This window comes from Drosophila rhopaloa, unplaced genomic scaffold, assembly GCF_018152115.1.
Source record: "Drosophila rhopaloa isolate 14029-0021.01 unplaced genomic scaffold, ASM1815211v1 contig_2, whole genome shotgun sequence".
In the NCBI taxonomy this organism is placed as follows: domain Eukaryota; kingdom Metazoa; phylum Arthropoda; class Insecta; order Diptera; family Drosophilidae; genus Drosophila; species Drosophila rhopaloa.
In genome coordinates this window covers 19,523,845-19,540,243 of record NW_025335083.1, presented here as the reverse complement: position 1 = coordinate 19,540,243, position 16,399 = coordinate 19,523,845, and the positions used below count along the sequence as shown (strand labels likewise).

General features: G+C 41.0%; 3 protein-coding genes across 3 annotated transcripts; 2 read left to right on the top strand and 1 right to left on the bottom strand.

The window, feature by feature from the left end:
- Positions 1-130: 130 nt before the first annotated feature.
- On the top strand, positions 131-4,829 carry LOC108037230 (ionotropic receptor 25a). The gene is made up of 9 exons (XM_017113756.2): positions 131-665; positions 1,106-1,255; positions 1,310-1,585; positions 1,772-2,210; positions 2,271-2,385; positions 2,460-2,705; positions 3,203-3,795; positions 3,864-4,379; positions 4,436-4,829. Exons 1-9 carry the CDS (start codon positions 551-553, stop codon positions 4,827-4,829), a joined length of 2,844 nt encoding a protein of 947 aa, XP_016969245.2. The 5' UTR covers positions 131-550.
- Positions 4,830-5,274: 445 nt separating this feature from the next.
- On the top strand, positions 5,275-6,680 carry LOC108037223 (protein farnesyltransferase/geranylgeranyltransferase type-1 subunit alpha). The gene is made up of 3 exons (XM_017113746.2): positions 5,275-5,492; positions 5,557-5,917; positions 6,078-6,680. The coding sequence occupies exons 1-3, from the start codon at positions 5,354-5,356 to the stop codon at positions 6,583-6,585; spliced, it is 1,008 nt and encodes a 335-aa protein (XP_016969235.2). The 5' UTR covers positions 5,275-5,353; the 3' UTR covers positions 6,586-6,680.
- Positions 6,681-7,085: 405 nt separating this feature from the next.
- LOC108037222 lies at positions 7,086-14,543 on the bottom strand. Its single transcript, XM_017113745.2, has 5 exons — positions 13,213-14,543; positions 10,559-10,662; positions 9,545-9,661; positions 9,009-9,484; positions 7,086-8,832 (listed from the first exon to the last, which is right to left on the bottom strand). Exons 2-5 carry the CDS (start codon positions 10,658-10,660, stop codon positions 8,433-8,435), a joined length of 1,095 nt encoding a protein of 364 aa, XP_016969234.1. The 5' UTR covers positions 10,661-10,662; positions 13,213-14,543; the 3' UTR covers positions 7,086-8,432.
- Positions 14,544-16,399: the final 1,856 nt, after the last annotated feature.

The window sequence follows — 16,399 nt, the reverse complement described above, 5'->3', positions numbered from 1 at the left end:
TCAGAAACTAATCTAAAGCGAAGGGAGATATAAATCTTTTTTGATTACTATTGAAAGTTTTCAGTTTTTTTTTATATATTGGTTTTATTTATCAATTTGTAAATGAAAATCTATAACCCATCGTAACCCCATTTGTAGTGTTTCTCCTCAACCATTTCCAATAATAATTTCATGTTGATGTGACAATATAATAAGCTCTTCAAAACCTCATAATAACTCTCACACTAACCCACTCCTCTTTCCGTAACCGCCTCCAATTAACAACAGAGTTCCAGCACGAACAAATCGAACGAGGATTTGTGTTCATATTTGGATTTGGGGTGACGGCGATGTGGGCTTGTGGGCGATTACCTACCAAATTGATTATCACCTAGGTAACACCCATGTGTCCACACATTGTCGGTGTTGAAAGTGAAATTGTCCGTAACACTGTAGGTTGTATCCTTTTTTAAAAGCGTAATTTCCCTCACAGTCGTATTTTATTGTTCGTACCGTGCGGTCACTTGTCAGCTCCTGAAATCCCGAACCGAAACACCTATGTGCTATTAAAATGATTTTGGTGGGACTAAAAACTTTTAAAAATGTGTGGCTGGTTGGATTTTTATGGCTTTTAAGCGCTTTGAGCTGGGAAAGCGCTGCGCAAACTACTCAAAATATCAATGTCTGTAAGTTAAGATTCGATCAATGTGGAAATGGGTTCTAGTTTTGGACTATCAGGACAATCAAAAATATTCTATTATTTTCATTATCTTTCAAATTTTCTTAGTCTTGTTAGTCAACAGGTTAGGGTTTTACTAAATAATAGGGACGCATCATACAAAAAACTAAAAGAATTTTTAAGAGATTGTAATTGATGCGTAATTATTTGAATTATTTTATTATGTTAAAAGCTGAAAACTTTTCTACAATTCTAAGGACCAATATTTTTCGCTCAGTACAGATTAAGTAAACTAATTAGGTAAAAAGTACTGGGAAAGATATTGGTGGGTAGATTAATTGGGTGGTGCCAGTCATAATGAGTTCTAGGGCAAATAAATAAACGCAATGCCACGTAATGCTTTTTGTCAATGCATTTTCACCCAACCAACCTTATCCTTTGGGATAGTGTTTATCAACGAGGTGGATAATGAACCGGCGGCCAAGGCGGTGGATGTGGTGCTTTCCTATTTGAAGAAGAACATCCGATATGGACTCTCGGTGCAGATGGATTCCATAGAGGCCAACAAATCGGATGCGAAGGTGCTGCTGGAAGCCAGTGAGTTCTGGTTTAGCATGTTCCTGGATTCTTTTCTGACCTATTTCCCCCTAGTTTGCAATAAGTATGCGACAAGTATCGAAAAGAAACAGACGCCCCATTTAATCCTGGACACCACTAAATCCGGAATAGCCTCGGAAACGGTTAAGAGTTTCACTCAGGCCCTAGGTTTGCCCACCATTAGTGCCTCATATGGTCAGGAGGGTGACTTGAGGCAGTGGCGTGATTTGGATGAGGCGAAGCAAAAGTATTTACTGCAGGTTATGCCCCCGGCAGATATTATTCCCGAAGTTATACGAAGTATAGTGAGGCATTTAAACATCACGAATGGTAAGCAGATTACAATAATAATATTGATTAATTGGTTGCTCTTAAATCATGAATTTTTGAAAACACACTTTGAAAACACTAGAACTTCTAAAATTAATAATTTTTTAATGTTAAAATTTTGCACGTTGCACTGTATTTAGTTTTGTTTAGTTTCCTGCCAGAGATTTAATTATATATCTTGACCAGCTGCCATCCTTTACGACGAAACCTTTGTAATGGACCACAAGTACAAGTCCCTGCTGCAAAACATCCAAACTCGTCATGTGATCACCGCAATAGCCAAGGATGGAAATCGCGAACGCGAGGAGCAAATCGAAAAGCTTCGGAATCTGGACATTAATAACTTTTTTATTTTGGGCAATCTGCAATCGATTCGAATGGTATTGGAATCCGTGAAGCCGGCGTATTTCGAGCGCAATTTCGCATGGCACGCAATTACTCAGAACGAAGGGGAGATTAGCAGTCAGCGGGATAACGCGACCATCATGTTCCTGAAACCCATGGCGTATACGCAATATCGGGATCGCTTGGGATTGCTAAGAACCACATATAACCTTATGGAGGAGCCCCAGTTGGCTTCGGCATTTTACTTTGATCTGGCACTCCGCAGTTTCCTCACCATTAAGTGAGTGAAAGTGAATTATATTTATATCCTTCTCGAGTACTTATTTATTTATTGCTGCAGAGAAATGCTACAATCGGGTGCGTGGCCAAAGGATATGGAATACCTAAATTGTGACGATTTCCAAGGCGGCAACACACCACCGCGGAACGTGGATCTTCGGGAATACTTCACCAAGGTGGGTGGGTCTTCCTATTTGTTGAACAAATTATGGTTGTTAGTCACTTCACCGCTTTTGTTTTCGTTTCATAGATTAGCGAGCCGACATCGTACGGAACCTTCGATCTTGTCACGCAACCCAGGCAGCCCTTCAATGGCTATAGCTACATGAAATTCGAAATGGATATAAACGTGCTACAGATTCGTGGTGGCAGTTCAGTGAACAGCAAATCGATTGGCACCTGGGCAGCCGGTCTGGACTCACCCCTTATGGTCAAGGATGAGGAACAGATGAGGAATCTGACAGCGGACACGGTGTACCGCATCTATACAGTAGTGGTGGGTCAAAATGGACAAAATGTTGGCTTAGAACGGAGTTATTAAGAGTACTGCAATGCTTTAGCCGGAAAGGTTGAACTAGTTTTATGGTTATTGGTCAAAAAGTGTGGCTTAAATTGTGGAGAAGGTTTAATATCGATTTAGCTTTATGATCTTACAGATAGATCCAAATTCTTTATTGGCAAACATAATTTTTCAGCTTGCTTTGAGCTTCTTGGACTTTAAATTTAAAAGTCTTATAGCAGTGTCAATATGTTACACACTTTTGGGGGCAGTTTCAGTTTCCACTCTAATAACAGCAATTTTGTAAATAATTTTTCCTAATATAAAGATCATAATAAAGTTAAAAAAATTCTTTTAGTAAATACAGAATGGGTGTTGTTTTAGTCACAAGCTAACAAACAAATTAACTTTAATTAGAAGATTGGTTTTAAACATCTTTATTTAAGACAATAATACATATGTTAAATATTAAAATATTCTATTTTACTTTACAGCAAGCCCCGTTTATTATGCGCGATGAGACGGCACCGAAAGGCTACAAAGGATACTGCATAGATCTTATCAACGAGATTGCTGATATTGTCCATTTCGATTACATCATCCAAGAAGTGGAGGACGGAAAATTTGGCAACATGGACGAGAAAGGCGAGTGGAATGGCATTGTGAAGAAGCTAATCGATAAGCAGGCGGATATTGGCCTTGGTAGCATGTCGGTGATGGCCGAACGGGAGATAGTCATTGACTTTACGGTTCCATATTACGATCTGGTGGGGATCACCATCATGATGCAGCGACCCAGTTCCCCCAGTTCGCTATTCAAGTTCCTCACCGTTTTGGAGACGAATGTGTGGCTTTGTATCCTGGCTGCCTACTTCTTCACCAGCTTTCTCATGTGGGTCTTCGATCGCTGGAGTCCATATAGTTATCAGAATAACCGCGAGAAGTACAAGGACGATGAGGAGAAGCGGGAGTTCAATCTCAAGGAATGCCTTTGGTTCTGCATGACTTCTTTGACACCGCAAGGTGGTGGTGAAGCTCCAAAGAATCTCTCTGGACGCCTGGTGGCCGCCACTTGGTGGTTATTCGGGTGAGTTTTCTATTTTAAGGTTCTTTAATTATATCTAAGTTTCAATAATTAATTCTTTCCAACGCAAGTTTCATCATAATTGCCTCCTACACGGCCAATTTGGCTGCCTTTTTGACTGTCTCACGTTTGGATACGCCCGTTGAAAGTTTGGATGACCTGGCCAAGCAGTACAAGATCCTATATGCTCCATTGAACGGCTCGTCGGCAATGACTTATTTTGAACGCATGGCCAATATAGAGCAGATGTTTTACGAGATTTGGAAGGATCTGTCGCTGAACGACTCGCTAACTCCGCTGGAGCGCTCCAAGCTGGCCGTTTGGGATTATCCGGTGAGCGACAAGTACACCAAGATGTGGCAGGCCATGCAGGAGGCTGCTCTGCCGGCCACTCTCGATGAGGCTGTGGCTCGGGTCCGAAACTCAACGGCAGCCACGGGATTTGCTTTCCTGGGCGATGCCACCGATATACGATATCTGCAGTTGACCAACTGCGATCTTCAAGTGGTGGGTGAGGAGTTCTCCCGGAAACCTTACGCAATCGCCGTTCAGCAAGGCTCCCATCTCAAGGATCAGTTCAATAATGCGTATGTTAAGCCCTAATACATTCTGTTATATATCCTTAACTCATACATATTTAAAGAATCCTAACCTTGCTCAACAAACGACAATTGGAGAAGCTCAAGGAGAAATGGTGGAAGAACGATGAAGCTCAGGCCAAGTGCGAGAAGCCGGAGGATCAATCGGATGGCATATCCATCCAGAACATTGGTGGCGTCTTCATTGTAATCTTTGTGGGCATTGGCATGGCCTGCGTCACGCTGGTCTTTGAGTATTGGTGGTATAGATACCGCAAGAATCCCAGGATCATCGATGTGGCCGAGGCCGATGGGAATCGTTCTAATGTTAAGGATCATCCCGGCAAAATGGCCGATGGTGTGATCCTTGGTAATTCAGGAGAGAAGTTTGAAAAGTCGAATGCTGCACTGCGTCCACGCTTTAATCAGTATCCGGCCACTTTCAAGCCACGTTTCTAGGAGAACTCTGCTGACAATGAATCGAATATTATTGTAAAATGTGCACTGGGATGTCTACGTCTAGTATTTAAGGAATTTCAGACACTTTGTGCACTTTTATTCAAATCGTAATAAATGTTTAAACAAAGTTTTTTTGAAGGTTTATTTTAGCTTAAAAGTAAATATTATTCGAGGGCCTTGATTTTACAACATGGTTTGAAAAACCGTTAGAATGTTTATTTTTATAATTGGATTTTTTAAGATGTTCTGCTTTTTGGTTTTGAAAAAAAAATTGTTTATTTATTTATAGTAAAACTTAAGCAGCAATAAGAATAAATAAAAAGTTTATAGATTTATTTATATTTTTAAAATTAATTGGGGTACTCCACTCTTTTTAAATGTATGCTTAGTATATAATTCTGCGCTTTTGGTAATAATTTTTCTCTCACTATTTGGTCACACTATACACTAAAGCACTGCCCAAGAAGTCAACATAAAATTCCACCTACACCCGCGCTCAACAGTTTTGTTTTCAATTAACCGCGATGGGCGACAGTTCGGATGAGGAATACCTGGGCACGGAGTGGCTGCCTTACAGGGAACGACCCGAATGGGTGGATGTGGAGCCGCTGGCCCAGGAGGACGGCGCCAATCCGGTGGTGTCCATCGCCTACAGTCAAAAGTGTGAGTAATGCAGGCGGCTTTATCTCTGGCAGTCCCTAAATCTATATATCCATGTTATCCGCAGTTCGTGAGGTCTTCGACTACATGAGGGCCGTCATTGCCAGCGGGGAGAAGAGCCAGCGTGCCTTGGACCTCACCACGGATGCACTGCGTCTGAATCCGGCAAACTACACTGTTTGGCAGTACAGACGCGACATCCTGCGCGATCTGAAAGCTGATTTGAATGCCGAGCTGGACTACCTCAGCGAGGTGATAAGCCAAAACTCGAAGAACTACCAGGTGTGGCACCACCGACGCGTCATTGTCGAGATGCTGAACGATCCCAGCAACGAGCTAGAGCTCACGGAGAACGCCCTGGTCAACGATGGCGACGCCAAAAACTACCACGCCTGGCAGCATCGCCAGTGGGCCATTCGCACCTTCAAGTGAGTGGGGATTTGGGAATTCATTCCAAATAGATTTTATAAAGGGGACATTTATAATGTTCAAATTCAAGACCCCCAGACAATTTTGTTCCTTTTAAAGTTATTTATTTCAAGTTCGTTAATTTACTAATTTAATTTTGCCTTACTAATGTTTTTCCAGGCTCTTCGACGATGAGCTGAACTTTGTAGATCGTTTGATTTGCGAGGATCAGCGCAACAATTCGGCCTGGAACCAGCGCTTCTTTGTGATCAAGCATTTTGGATTCACGCCAGACTTGGTGCAGCGGGAACTGTCATACACCATGAACCGCATTCGCATAATCAAGAACAACGAGAGTGCCTGGAACTATTTAGTGGGTGTGATACGGCAGGGAGAGAATGGAAAAGGTCAACTGAACAGCTACCCGGAGGTGGTGCAGTTCGTGGAGGAGATCTACCAGTCTGGCAACCGATCCCCCTATCTGCTGGCCTTCCTCATCGATCTGTACCAGGAGCAGGCACTCCAACTAAAACACGGCGACAGCGAACAGTTGGCCCGTAAGGTATACGGCCTGTGCGATGAGATGGCCAGCAAGCACGATACGATCCGTAGGAAGTACTGGCAGTATGTGGCCAACCATTTGAAGAACCAACTGAGCAAAGTCGAGACGAAGCAGCAACAGCAGTAGTCCAGGTTCTAAATTCTTTTTTGCTTAGTTTTAAACCATTTACGACGTACTTAGGCCTTCTTTATAAATAAATAAAATTAAATTTACCAGTCTAACAGTAAGTGTCTAGCATGTTGCAAAACACAACCTAGACATTGCCACATGTCATCATGGGCCACTGTCTTTGCGTTTGCCGCATCTGTCCCGACACGCTTTGTTTATCAAAGTGAGCTGTTGTGTTTGTACACGTAAATTTCATTAACAATGAGCAGATAATTTTAGCGCAGTGTGTACTCCAGATGAGGCCATTCAGCGGTTAAAGTGAGCTCGTAAATTATGGAAATAATTTAATGCTTTTAATGCTTGGCTTTAGGAAGAGCTTTTGTTTGTGTGCAAATTAATGTGGGAATATTTGGGCAGTAAAGTGCACAGCGTGGCAAACATTTAAGAAAATATACTACCCTTTTCTAGAGTGGAACTTCTCCCTCCCTTCAGTTATCTTGCTTAAGATTCTACTCGGATTCGTTATCTAGTTCGTCACAAACAGGAAGAACCTTCAGTGTGCTGTCTCAATATTGTTATTTATTTAAATTTGCTTCTTTAGTTTTTGTTTTTTTTCTCATTTGTTTTTAGTTCGAGTACATACAATATAGCAGTTGTAATATATAACTTTTTCATTAAATTTGATTTTCTTGCATATATTTTGAGATTCGGTTTTGCATTTTTATAATAGAAAACCTCCACAGATGATTCCAAAATTGACCGCTAATCCGGCTGGATTAAAATCATCTATAGAGAGAGTGGGAATCGGGTTTGGGAATATGTACTTAAAATGAAGCAGAAGACATCTTTGGCGTGTTTTTTTTTATTTTGTTTCTTTCTTGTTTAGTTCAGCTAAATAGGAGCAAAATCATTGAGTACTCGTTTGCATAGTTTAATAAAATTTCGTAATAATAAAATATATATATTTATTTTGTATTTTTGTTTGGTTTTCGCTTCGTTTCGTATTTTTTTTGGATTTGGGTATATATATATAAATTTGAAAAAAGCCTATAAATCCAAATTTAGTTGGTACAAGACCATTTAAAATCAAAGCACTTCGTTTGGGTCATCGAAAGTATTCAATATTATTTGAAAAATATATATGTAGTATTCTGAAACGGGTTCTTTAAAACAGGAAAGTGTGCAAAGCTCTGTTCCATGGCCCAAGCGAGAGATTTGTTTGTTTTTCGGTAGCAAAGACCGTTGATTCGAGATTATCTTCCTGTTCAGAAATTTTGCGTGGAGAGCCAGAAGAGAGAAGTAGATTGTGTGTGTTGTTTGTTTAGTTCGTTTAACAATTTGATATATAGAGTTAATATATATAATAGTTTTAATAAATTGATGCGCTCCTTGCTTTTGCTTCGAGACATTCTGTTTGTGTTTCTTGTTCGTTCTTGGAGTTCATTTTTGTAAAAGCATTTTTAGCAAAAAATTAAAAATTCTCTCTGTATTCGGTTCCCGTTTAAAATTTCTGACTTCAGCGCGTTCTTGATCGATTAAACCCCCCGTTAATGTTTAGTACTTGTCATCGAATCCTAATCAATACCCATATAAAATAAATCCCTTGATTCCGTCCGAAAATTCGCGTTCTCCGATCGACGTCGTCGCGTTTTTCTGTGTGAGGAAGCTTCATATACCATCTATAAATATACTCGTACAGTTTCTTGGTTTTCTCGTTAATATAATTGTTTAAAAAATCAACGCCACTTGATGTGTGCCATGTCCTGTCTGTCCTAAAGAGTCCTAAAAGGTGCTTACAGCTTTAAGCATAAGTTTAGCGTTGGCGTAGCGCTTCCATCGATCTCGTGTCCCTAACCCAACCTGGCCTACTTGTCCTCCCCGATGCCCTCGTCGGTCGTGGTCTTGCGCTCCCTCGCCTCGTCACCGCTGATATCACATTTTTCAGCCAACATATCCTCGATGCCCTCGTCCACGGTCTGGCTCTCGCCGGGCACATGTTTGCGCCGCAGCTTGGTCACCACCACGCACTCGCCCTGCGGTAACGGCGGAAACTTGCCGTAGGCCGTGTTGCCAATGGTTCCCACGGTGCTGTCCTCGTAGCAGTCCGGGGTCATCCGCACCCGGCACGTCTCAAATGCCTTCTCGTAGCCCAGCTTTGTGTACAAGCTACGGGACGCATCATTCCCGGGACGTATCACAACGAAGGGCGTATATCCCCGCTCGATCACCAATTGGGTCAGCGACTTGGCAAGACGGATGCCATAGCTGTAGGAAGATATATGTATTAAAAACTGTGTAAATTGAGACAGTATTAGAAGTGCCTTTCGAAATATCTGACCATTCTTGGGTCAATTGATTTAAAAACATAATTAGGTCACCGAGGTTTGGTTTCGGTTCGAATTAGCTTTCAAGAGACACCCCGTAATTCTAGCTCTGTTTACCCCATGCGCCTAAAGTCTGGACGTGTTTGCATTGAGAACATGGCGCCGTAATATGAGTGGACCATCCAGGCGGCTAGCTCCCCAGTTTCCTTGCGAAAGATGCCCAAGCCGGGCAGCTTGCGCACAAGGATGTCAAACAGCTGGACGCACTCGATTTCGTTGGCAGGATATAAATCATGGATGCCCTGCACGTTGTCCAGGTTCAGCAGACGCATCTCCGCATCCTCCGGCAGCGGCTCCAGCTCCAGGTCGGCGTTCAGCTTGTTGCACACGTAGATATCACCACTGAGTCGTTCCATCACACCGAACTTCGAGTAGAAGTCATCCAGGCGATTCATAATGGCGATGTGCGTAAAGTTCAGGTACATAGGCTTCTGCCAATCTATAAGTACATCTTCGGTGCGCATCATATCGACATGCTCGATGTGTGCGGATGGACAAAATATGCCAAGAGTTTGATATATATTGTTGTGCGGCTAAAACAAGTAATTCAACATTAATTTATTTTACTTGAACATAGTGACCCCTCAACTCACCGCAAGCGTGCATCCTGGAAAATGGAGAATTATCGGTTTCTCGGGCCATTCTTTAGCAACATAAAACTTAAAACCCCAAATACGATCATTCAGGTACGTTTTTATGGTTTGATGAAACTGCAAGTAGAAATTAACACATTCAAATTGAATAAAGTTAGCTTATACTAATCTTTAGCAATATAAAACGTATAACACAGGTACGTTTTATAATTTAATTGATGAAACTGAAAGTAGAAATGAATTCAAATTAAATATCTTTTTAAAGTCTCAAATTTTGATTGGCTATTATAGTATTAGTTTACGGGTCTATTTTATCGAACGGTCAGGACTTTATAAAATATGATAAAAGTTTATTTTCAAAGAGTCAAAGTTTAAAATCCAATCGTTTATATTTATGTTTATCTGTATATTTTGGTCTCAACAATTGAAACCGTCGTGCTTGAAGTCACACTTAATTAAATTAAATTGCACCACTTTACTTCTTTAAGCACTACCCATTTTTAACAATTACAAAACGCATGTCGTAAAAGCATTTTCCCAGCCGCTGGCATCGCATTCCCAGAGCTGTTGGTACCCGCCCCGGAAAAAAGTTGCTCGCTAAAAATCGAAACTTTAAGCAACTCCGGTGGTGGCCAAATCCTTGAGGCCGGAGCCAAGCCATAGATATAGCCAACAAAAGCACAAAAGCACGTGATGTTCGGGGCGGAATGGCATTAAAAATTGAACAAAAAAATACAAGTGTAAACAGTGAAAACAGGTCAACAAAAAAATTGCGAGCCTGGCTTTGAGGGTTTGGGATTGCATGACTTGTGGTCTCGGTCTCGGTAGTTGTAACGCCTCCTGACTGCCAAGCCCCCGCATTCCTCCTCAAACTGCAGGTAATTGTTGGTAAATTATCTGAGAATTGGGCGTGGCATCTGGGGAATATCTTGGTGCCAAGTCGGGCATACAACTTCCACGAGAAATAAAGTCGCAAAAAGTAAGGCCAGTGATGTGTTAGCATTTGATACGCACCTTTAATGATTCCGGCAGATAGCGTTCTAAAGTTACCAAAATTTCTGGAAGCTCTGATTCTTGCACCAAACGAAAGTGTTTACCTTCAGGAATGATTTCCATTTCTGTAACGAAAATAAAGCCAGGTTAACCTTTTGTGTAATGTTCATTGCCTAATGTATGAGCAGGTGTTTTTATATTTTTGTATATTTAGAATCCCTATACGCCCATCAAGGTCTCACGTTTTGGCTTCTTTCAAGGCCAAAGCTCAACAATAGAAAAGTTGGAAAAGCAAGAGTCACATTCCGTTGAAAAGAGAGGGAGTAAAAAGAACCGGGGCACACACGTCCGGATGTTGAGGATGCTCAGCCGCAAATGGTTTGACGGAAAATGGATTGGCTTTTCATATCCATCGGCAACTAGGGCCCCCAACTACTTAGCCATTCAAATTGGTTGTGCATCGGAAGGACATTGGCAATTGAGCCAAATTAGCAGGAAAGTGCAATGCCAAAACAGGTAATCACCATCAAATTTCGCCCAATAATCAATTTGATTCGATTAACTGAAATTTTGTTCAATTACTGTCTACTTTTAATGACATGATTGGACTAAACTAATTGCTTGTTGGTATGGCTGAAAATCAACTTAAATTAAAGCAATGGCAAACGAAAATTTGAATTCTATATAAGAAATATTCAAGCGGTTCCATTAATTATAGAGCTATGCAAAAAAACAATTTGTTAAACTATCTGAAAGTTTTGAATGCCGCAATTAATATAATAATCTGTCATGCTGAACAAAAGTGTGTGATTTCCAGAATATTTGCAACTTAATTTGTGTTTTCTTGTTTTTATCGCAAGATTGATGGCCGTAGTGATTGATTGACGAATGCGCCAAATATCATTATCCTTCACTCGTCCATGGCATGTGCTACTCCTCCTCTGCAATTCGCCGCCCGCCAGGAGTTACTATGACTATTTATTGCAGTTATTTGTGTGCCCAAAACGAATGTAATAATGGGGCACATGCTGGCTGGAATTAGTATTAGTCATGTTGTACATAAGCCAAGGTTGCAGGTGGCGGGGCGTGACAAAAGAGGAGCAGGGGGTCTAGACTACTGGCCAAGATATGCCACGTATCCGCATCACGTCTGATTCGGCTCAGACGGTGCTAAACACTTGGGTCCCCTAGCAAAATCAATATCAGACTTGAGCATTTGCTATTCCTGTTCTTCGTTTATAGCAAAAAAAATAGCAATTTGAATGAAATCACAATTTAGGGGCATAAAGTATTTTAAAAGACTTTTTTCATATTCTAACATTAAAATAAGTTTATCATATTCTAACATATATTCGCTCTTTAAATAGTATAATAGTTAAAGAATTAGGTAGGATTTAAATTTACTAAGATTTACCTGCTGAAAAAGTTCATAATTCGGATTTTTCTATTTTACTGCCAACTTAAAAAGTTGTTTGTATATATTTTGTTCATTATTAACTATATGAAAAGTATAGTTAAAGTTCGACTATATTTCGCTTTGTGCAACTTTCCGAGTTGCACCACAAAAAATAGCGAAGTGGTGGTGGGTCTGAGAATGATGGGTCTGATATGACAGTTTCTGTTGATTTTATGGATAAAAATACCGTTGACATTTCACAGCGACACCCCCGCGGGTTTCCGAAGGCAGACGCGACACCGCAGGTGCCGACATCGCCCCGAGAAAGTCCCACTCGTACTCACATTCGCATTCCAATCCCGAGCCCTTTTCGGCCATAGACGGACGTACTACCCCGCCCACGCCTTTCTCCTTTACCTGTGGCATGCTATCGCACTTGTCAGCCAATTTATTCTGGCTAAGTTTGCTTCTTTTTCTGCCTAATTATTGAGTTGCCATATGGCTGTGATGCGTTAAATTTTAATACCCTGGACGGAAGGGCATCATGAATTGGTCATGAGCTGGCTTCCCTAAAACCCGGATGGGATCGGAATCAGGGTGAAACGACTTGAAAGTGAAAGGAGCGGGGATGAATGTGAGTGTTTGCTAAATTCCAGGAATATGGAATTGGCGAACAAAGAGGGATCGACAAATAGGAGAGAACCTCTTTCCAGGACCTCAGGTAAAAAAAAATAAAAGAAATAGAAGAAAAAACTGTAAGAGGAAAGTAGGGGTTACCTTGAAATTGAATAGGACACAGTTTTGTAGAAATATATTTAAGAATCTTTAGGTGGAAAAATGTAATTAAAAGGATAACAAATGAATAAAGAAACGGAATTTATGCAAATGGATAAAGTACATAAAGTAGATTTATAATGGCCATAAATATAAAGTGAAGGCAAGGCATGGATACAGGTTACTTGCCATATCAGGAACGCTTATAAAGATGGGAGGTTTCACATGATTCATAAGTCTTCAAAAATATTTGATTTCTATTAGTGATACAACAGGGTGCAAGCCCATTGAAAAGCGAATTTCTAGGAACCCTTGGCGGCTGATTACAGATGCGATTTCTTGAGGCGCATCCACGCTAATTGACATGCACATGTGCATCTTTGGGAATGGCGCGCAGAAAAGTTAGCGACATGTTCTCAATTAAAAACGAAAAAATCAGATCCCAGAAATGTGCATAGGGCAACCCACAATTCCCAAAATGTTTTTGCTTATGAAGTGCACTTACAAAAAATATTAATTCCGTTGACCTTGTGTGAATTTGAGGCTGCCTTGGCTGGTGGTGCGGCTTCTGCTTTTTGGTGGTTGTGGTGGTGGTGCTGCTTTTGCTTTTTCTTTTGCGGTTTTCGATTTTATCCTTGAGGCGTGTCAGCTTTGCGTGTGCGAATTTATTAAGATTTATTTTAAACGCTCACCGAATTATTTGTGATTTATATTTGAAAATTTATAAAATAAATTGATTTTTTTCTTTTAGTTAAGCTTTTTTTGTTGGTTTTGAAAAAGTGCAGTATGAAAATAATTGTTGTTTATAAATTTATGTTTTTTTTATGCAAATCACAGATTTCTTTATTAGAAAAATTTAGTTATTATTTTAGGCTGCAGTTTTTGGTTGATAGATTAGTTTATCCTTTTTAATGGGAAATTCTGGAAGTTCTTTTAGTTTTTTTTCTGCTGCTTTGGTTAGGCCTTTTTTGAATGGAGATGTCGGCAGGCTGTGATTGATTTTTCTGGTTCTTGTGCTGTTGATTGAATGCCCAGTGGGCCTAACTTGATGGACTCGACTGTTGTGGTTGTCTCCGCCTGAATTTACAGTTAGTTCGCTATTCTCCTCCTTTTCTTCTTGTGCTCCCCTTTGCTCCTCTTTGCTCGTTTTTAGCCCCCGTTGCACCTCCACCACTGATGGCCTAACCAAACGGCGTTTCTTCGCTTTTTACCGTTAACGTCCAGGCGATTCTCTGCGCGCTTGTGTGTGTTTGGTGTGTGTGTGCTACGCGCGGGAGTGTGTGTGCATGGCGTTGGGGGCGGCGGGGAAAAGGGGGCGGCTGCTTTGGAGTTTTGCAGCCGATTAATAATTCTCGGCGATTCGCTTTCGAGACGCGTCTATCGTTGCAATTTGTGTATTTTAACAGAAAATTGATTTTCTATTGCGGCCTGGCCTGATTTCAGCTTCCCTTTCGTCCTGTGTGTGGGTTGTTAAATCCTGGCGGCGCCCTCAGTTTTGATTTACTTCAGTTTTTTTTTTGGCCACACACAACCAAGGACATTCACGCACACACACACACTCACTGGCACACACCGACACACGCACCCACAACGGTACACGCACAGTGAAATTGAATTTGAGTTCGAATAATTCGATTGCAGATGGTTTTGGGAACTTTTTGCATCAACTGTGGACTGGACTGCTTGCTGCTGCGTTGTTGCTGTTGCTCCAATTCGCTGTTGTTGCCTTCGCCTTGGATGGATTTTCCTCGGATTTCCTGGTGGTTCTCTGCTTGATGTCCACTGCGAAAACCGAACTGAACTGACTGACTGACGACAACGAACTAATTTCGCAGCCCAAGGAGCAGCAGCTATGAAAACGCCGCAGCAACAGCAGCAGCAGCAGATGTTGCTGTTTTCGCCGCAGACTGTTCGTGTTGTTGTCGGTGTTCCACAGTGGGTCGGTTTCAATACTTTTTCCAAGGTTCTAGTAAAGTGTCAAAATAATTTTTAATTTCAGATTTAAGGACTCCACTTATAATAATTAGTCTTCTTGGCTTCAATTAAAGAATAAAGGTACAATTACATAGTGTTATGTCGAAACTAACTGCAACTAATCGAATCATATTATCTTTAAGGTAGATTCAATATTCCTTTCACCGATTATTCGAAGGAAGATGTATTAAATTATTCCATACCAAACAAGTTTTTCAGTCGTACTTTATGAAACTAAATGTTTTATTAAACTTTGATTATTTCTTGATTTATTTATTCTTGATTTTCTAGCGAAAACATGTATTCATATCAAATAAAAAAATATCTTTTGTGGACTACTGTGCATCGCTTGCAAAACCGAGAACGAAGGAAACTGCAACGTGGCAGCAACGTCGTCATTTTCCCTCTCACATTTCTCCATTTCTCACCCCTTGTAATTCGCTCAACTCTCTCTCAGGTGCACTTGCAAAAATAATTGCAATCGTGGGGTAAGTATGAACTTAGCTGAGATCAAAATTCTCTGTCATATATGTAAATATGTACCCAACCTTAATAAACCCAATACGTGCTATAGAGAATTTAAATAGTGTGAAATGAAATCTAAAATTGGGCTCTATGAAACGCCAATAAAATAAATAATTCAATGTTTTAAATGGAGAAAGTAATAGGGCAACTACATTAGTTCCTGAAAGTATGCAATACATTTTTTCAAAAACTCTGAATTTTCCGTTTATTTTTACATTTTTACCGCAGTTTAAATAGTATAATATATACTATATATGTATATATGTCCTCATACGTCCGGTTATGTTCAAATGGCATTGAACGATTCCGGCGCAAATAAATAATTTTAAAAAAAACATTTTTACCGCTTTAAATACTCATGTATTATTAATATTTAGTTGTCTTTTAGTTGAATTTCTCACATTTCTTTCAGTGCGCCTGCTCTTTGTGTTTACTCGTCTTCGTCCTTTGGCCTCCCACCGCCGACTATTGCAATTGTATTTGTGCTCTCCCGCGTCGGTGTTGCCATCCTCCTCTCTCTCGTCTAGTGGGAGAGGTGCGAGAGCGAGCGAGAGCACGCGACTGCGACTGACGGGCGAAAAAGCCGAACGTTCGACTCACTCCAACTCCTTAAAGCAAATGGATGAGGAGTTTGGCTTTTGTTTTGCACGTTGCCCAGCGGTAACTGTACACCGTGTACATCAGATTGGGATATGCGTTTTCAAAACACATTAGGCGGCAAAACAACAAAAGCAAAAGCGCTGGAAAATGGCCACGGCGTCAGCGCAATACGTATACGCCACGTAGCGCCGCCACTTTTGGAGCACGTGTCACTAAAGCCGGTCTCTCTCTCTCTCTTCTTGCAGGCTGGTTCTCCCTCTCCCTCCCCATTTCGCGGCTGCCTGTTGTTTTTGTTTACGCCGCTCAGCTGTGAGGACGAAAAAACCGTTGTTGCCGAAAAAATCCATTTTAATCGCCCGAATTTGGAGTGATATGCTATGGCTATGCCAAGCGAAATCCGGTCGACTTGACCGGAAAGCCTTAAGGCGGTCCAAGGTCGCGTGTACAATTGACATTTTTATTGGCATTAAGTGGTGCAGGGACTAGTTTCGGTTTCAGTAGTTCCAGTAATTAAGGCAGACATGAAGACGCGCCAAAAAAAACACGCCTGGAAAGCTAGGACTCCGAAGTACACGGAGAAAAAAGGGTTGATA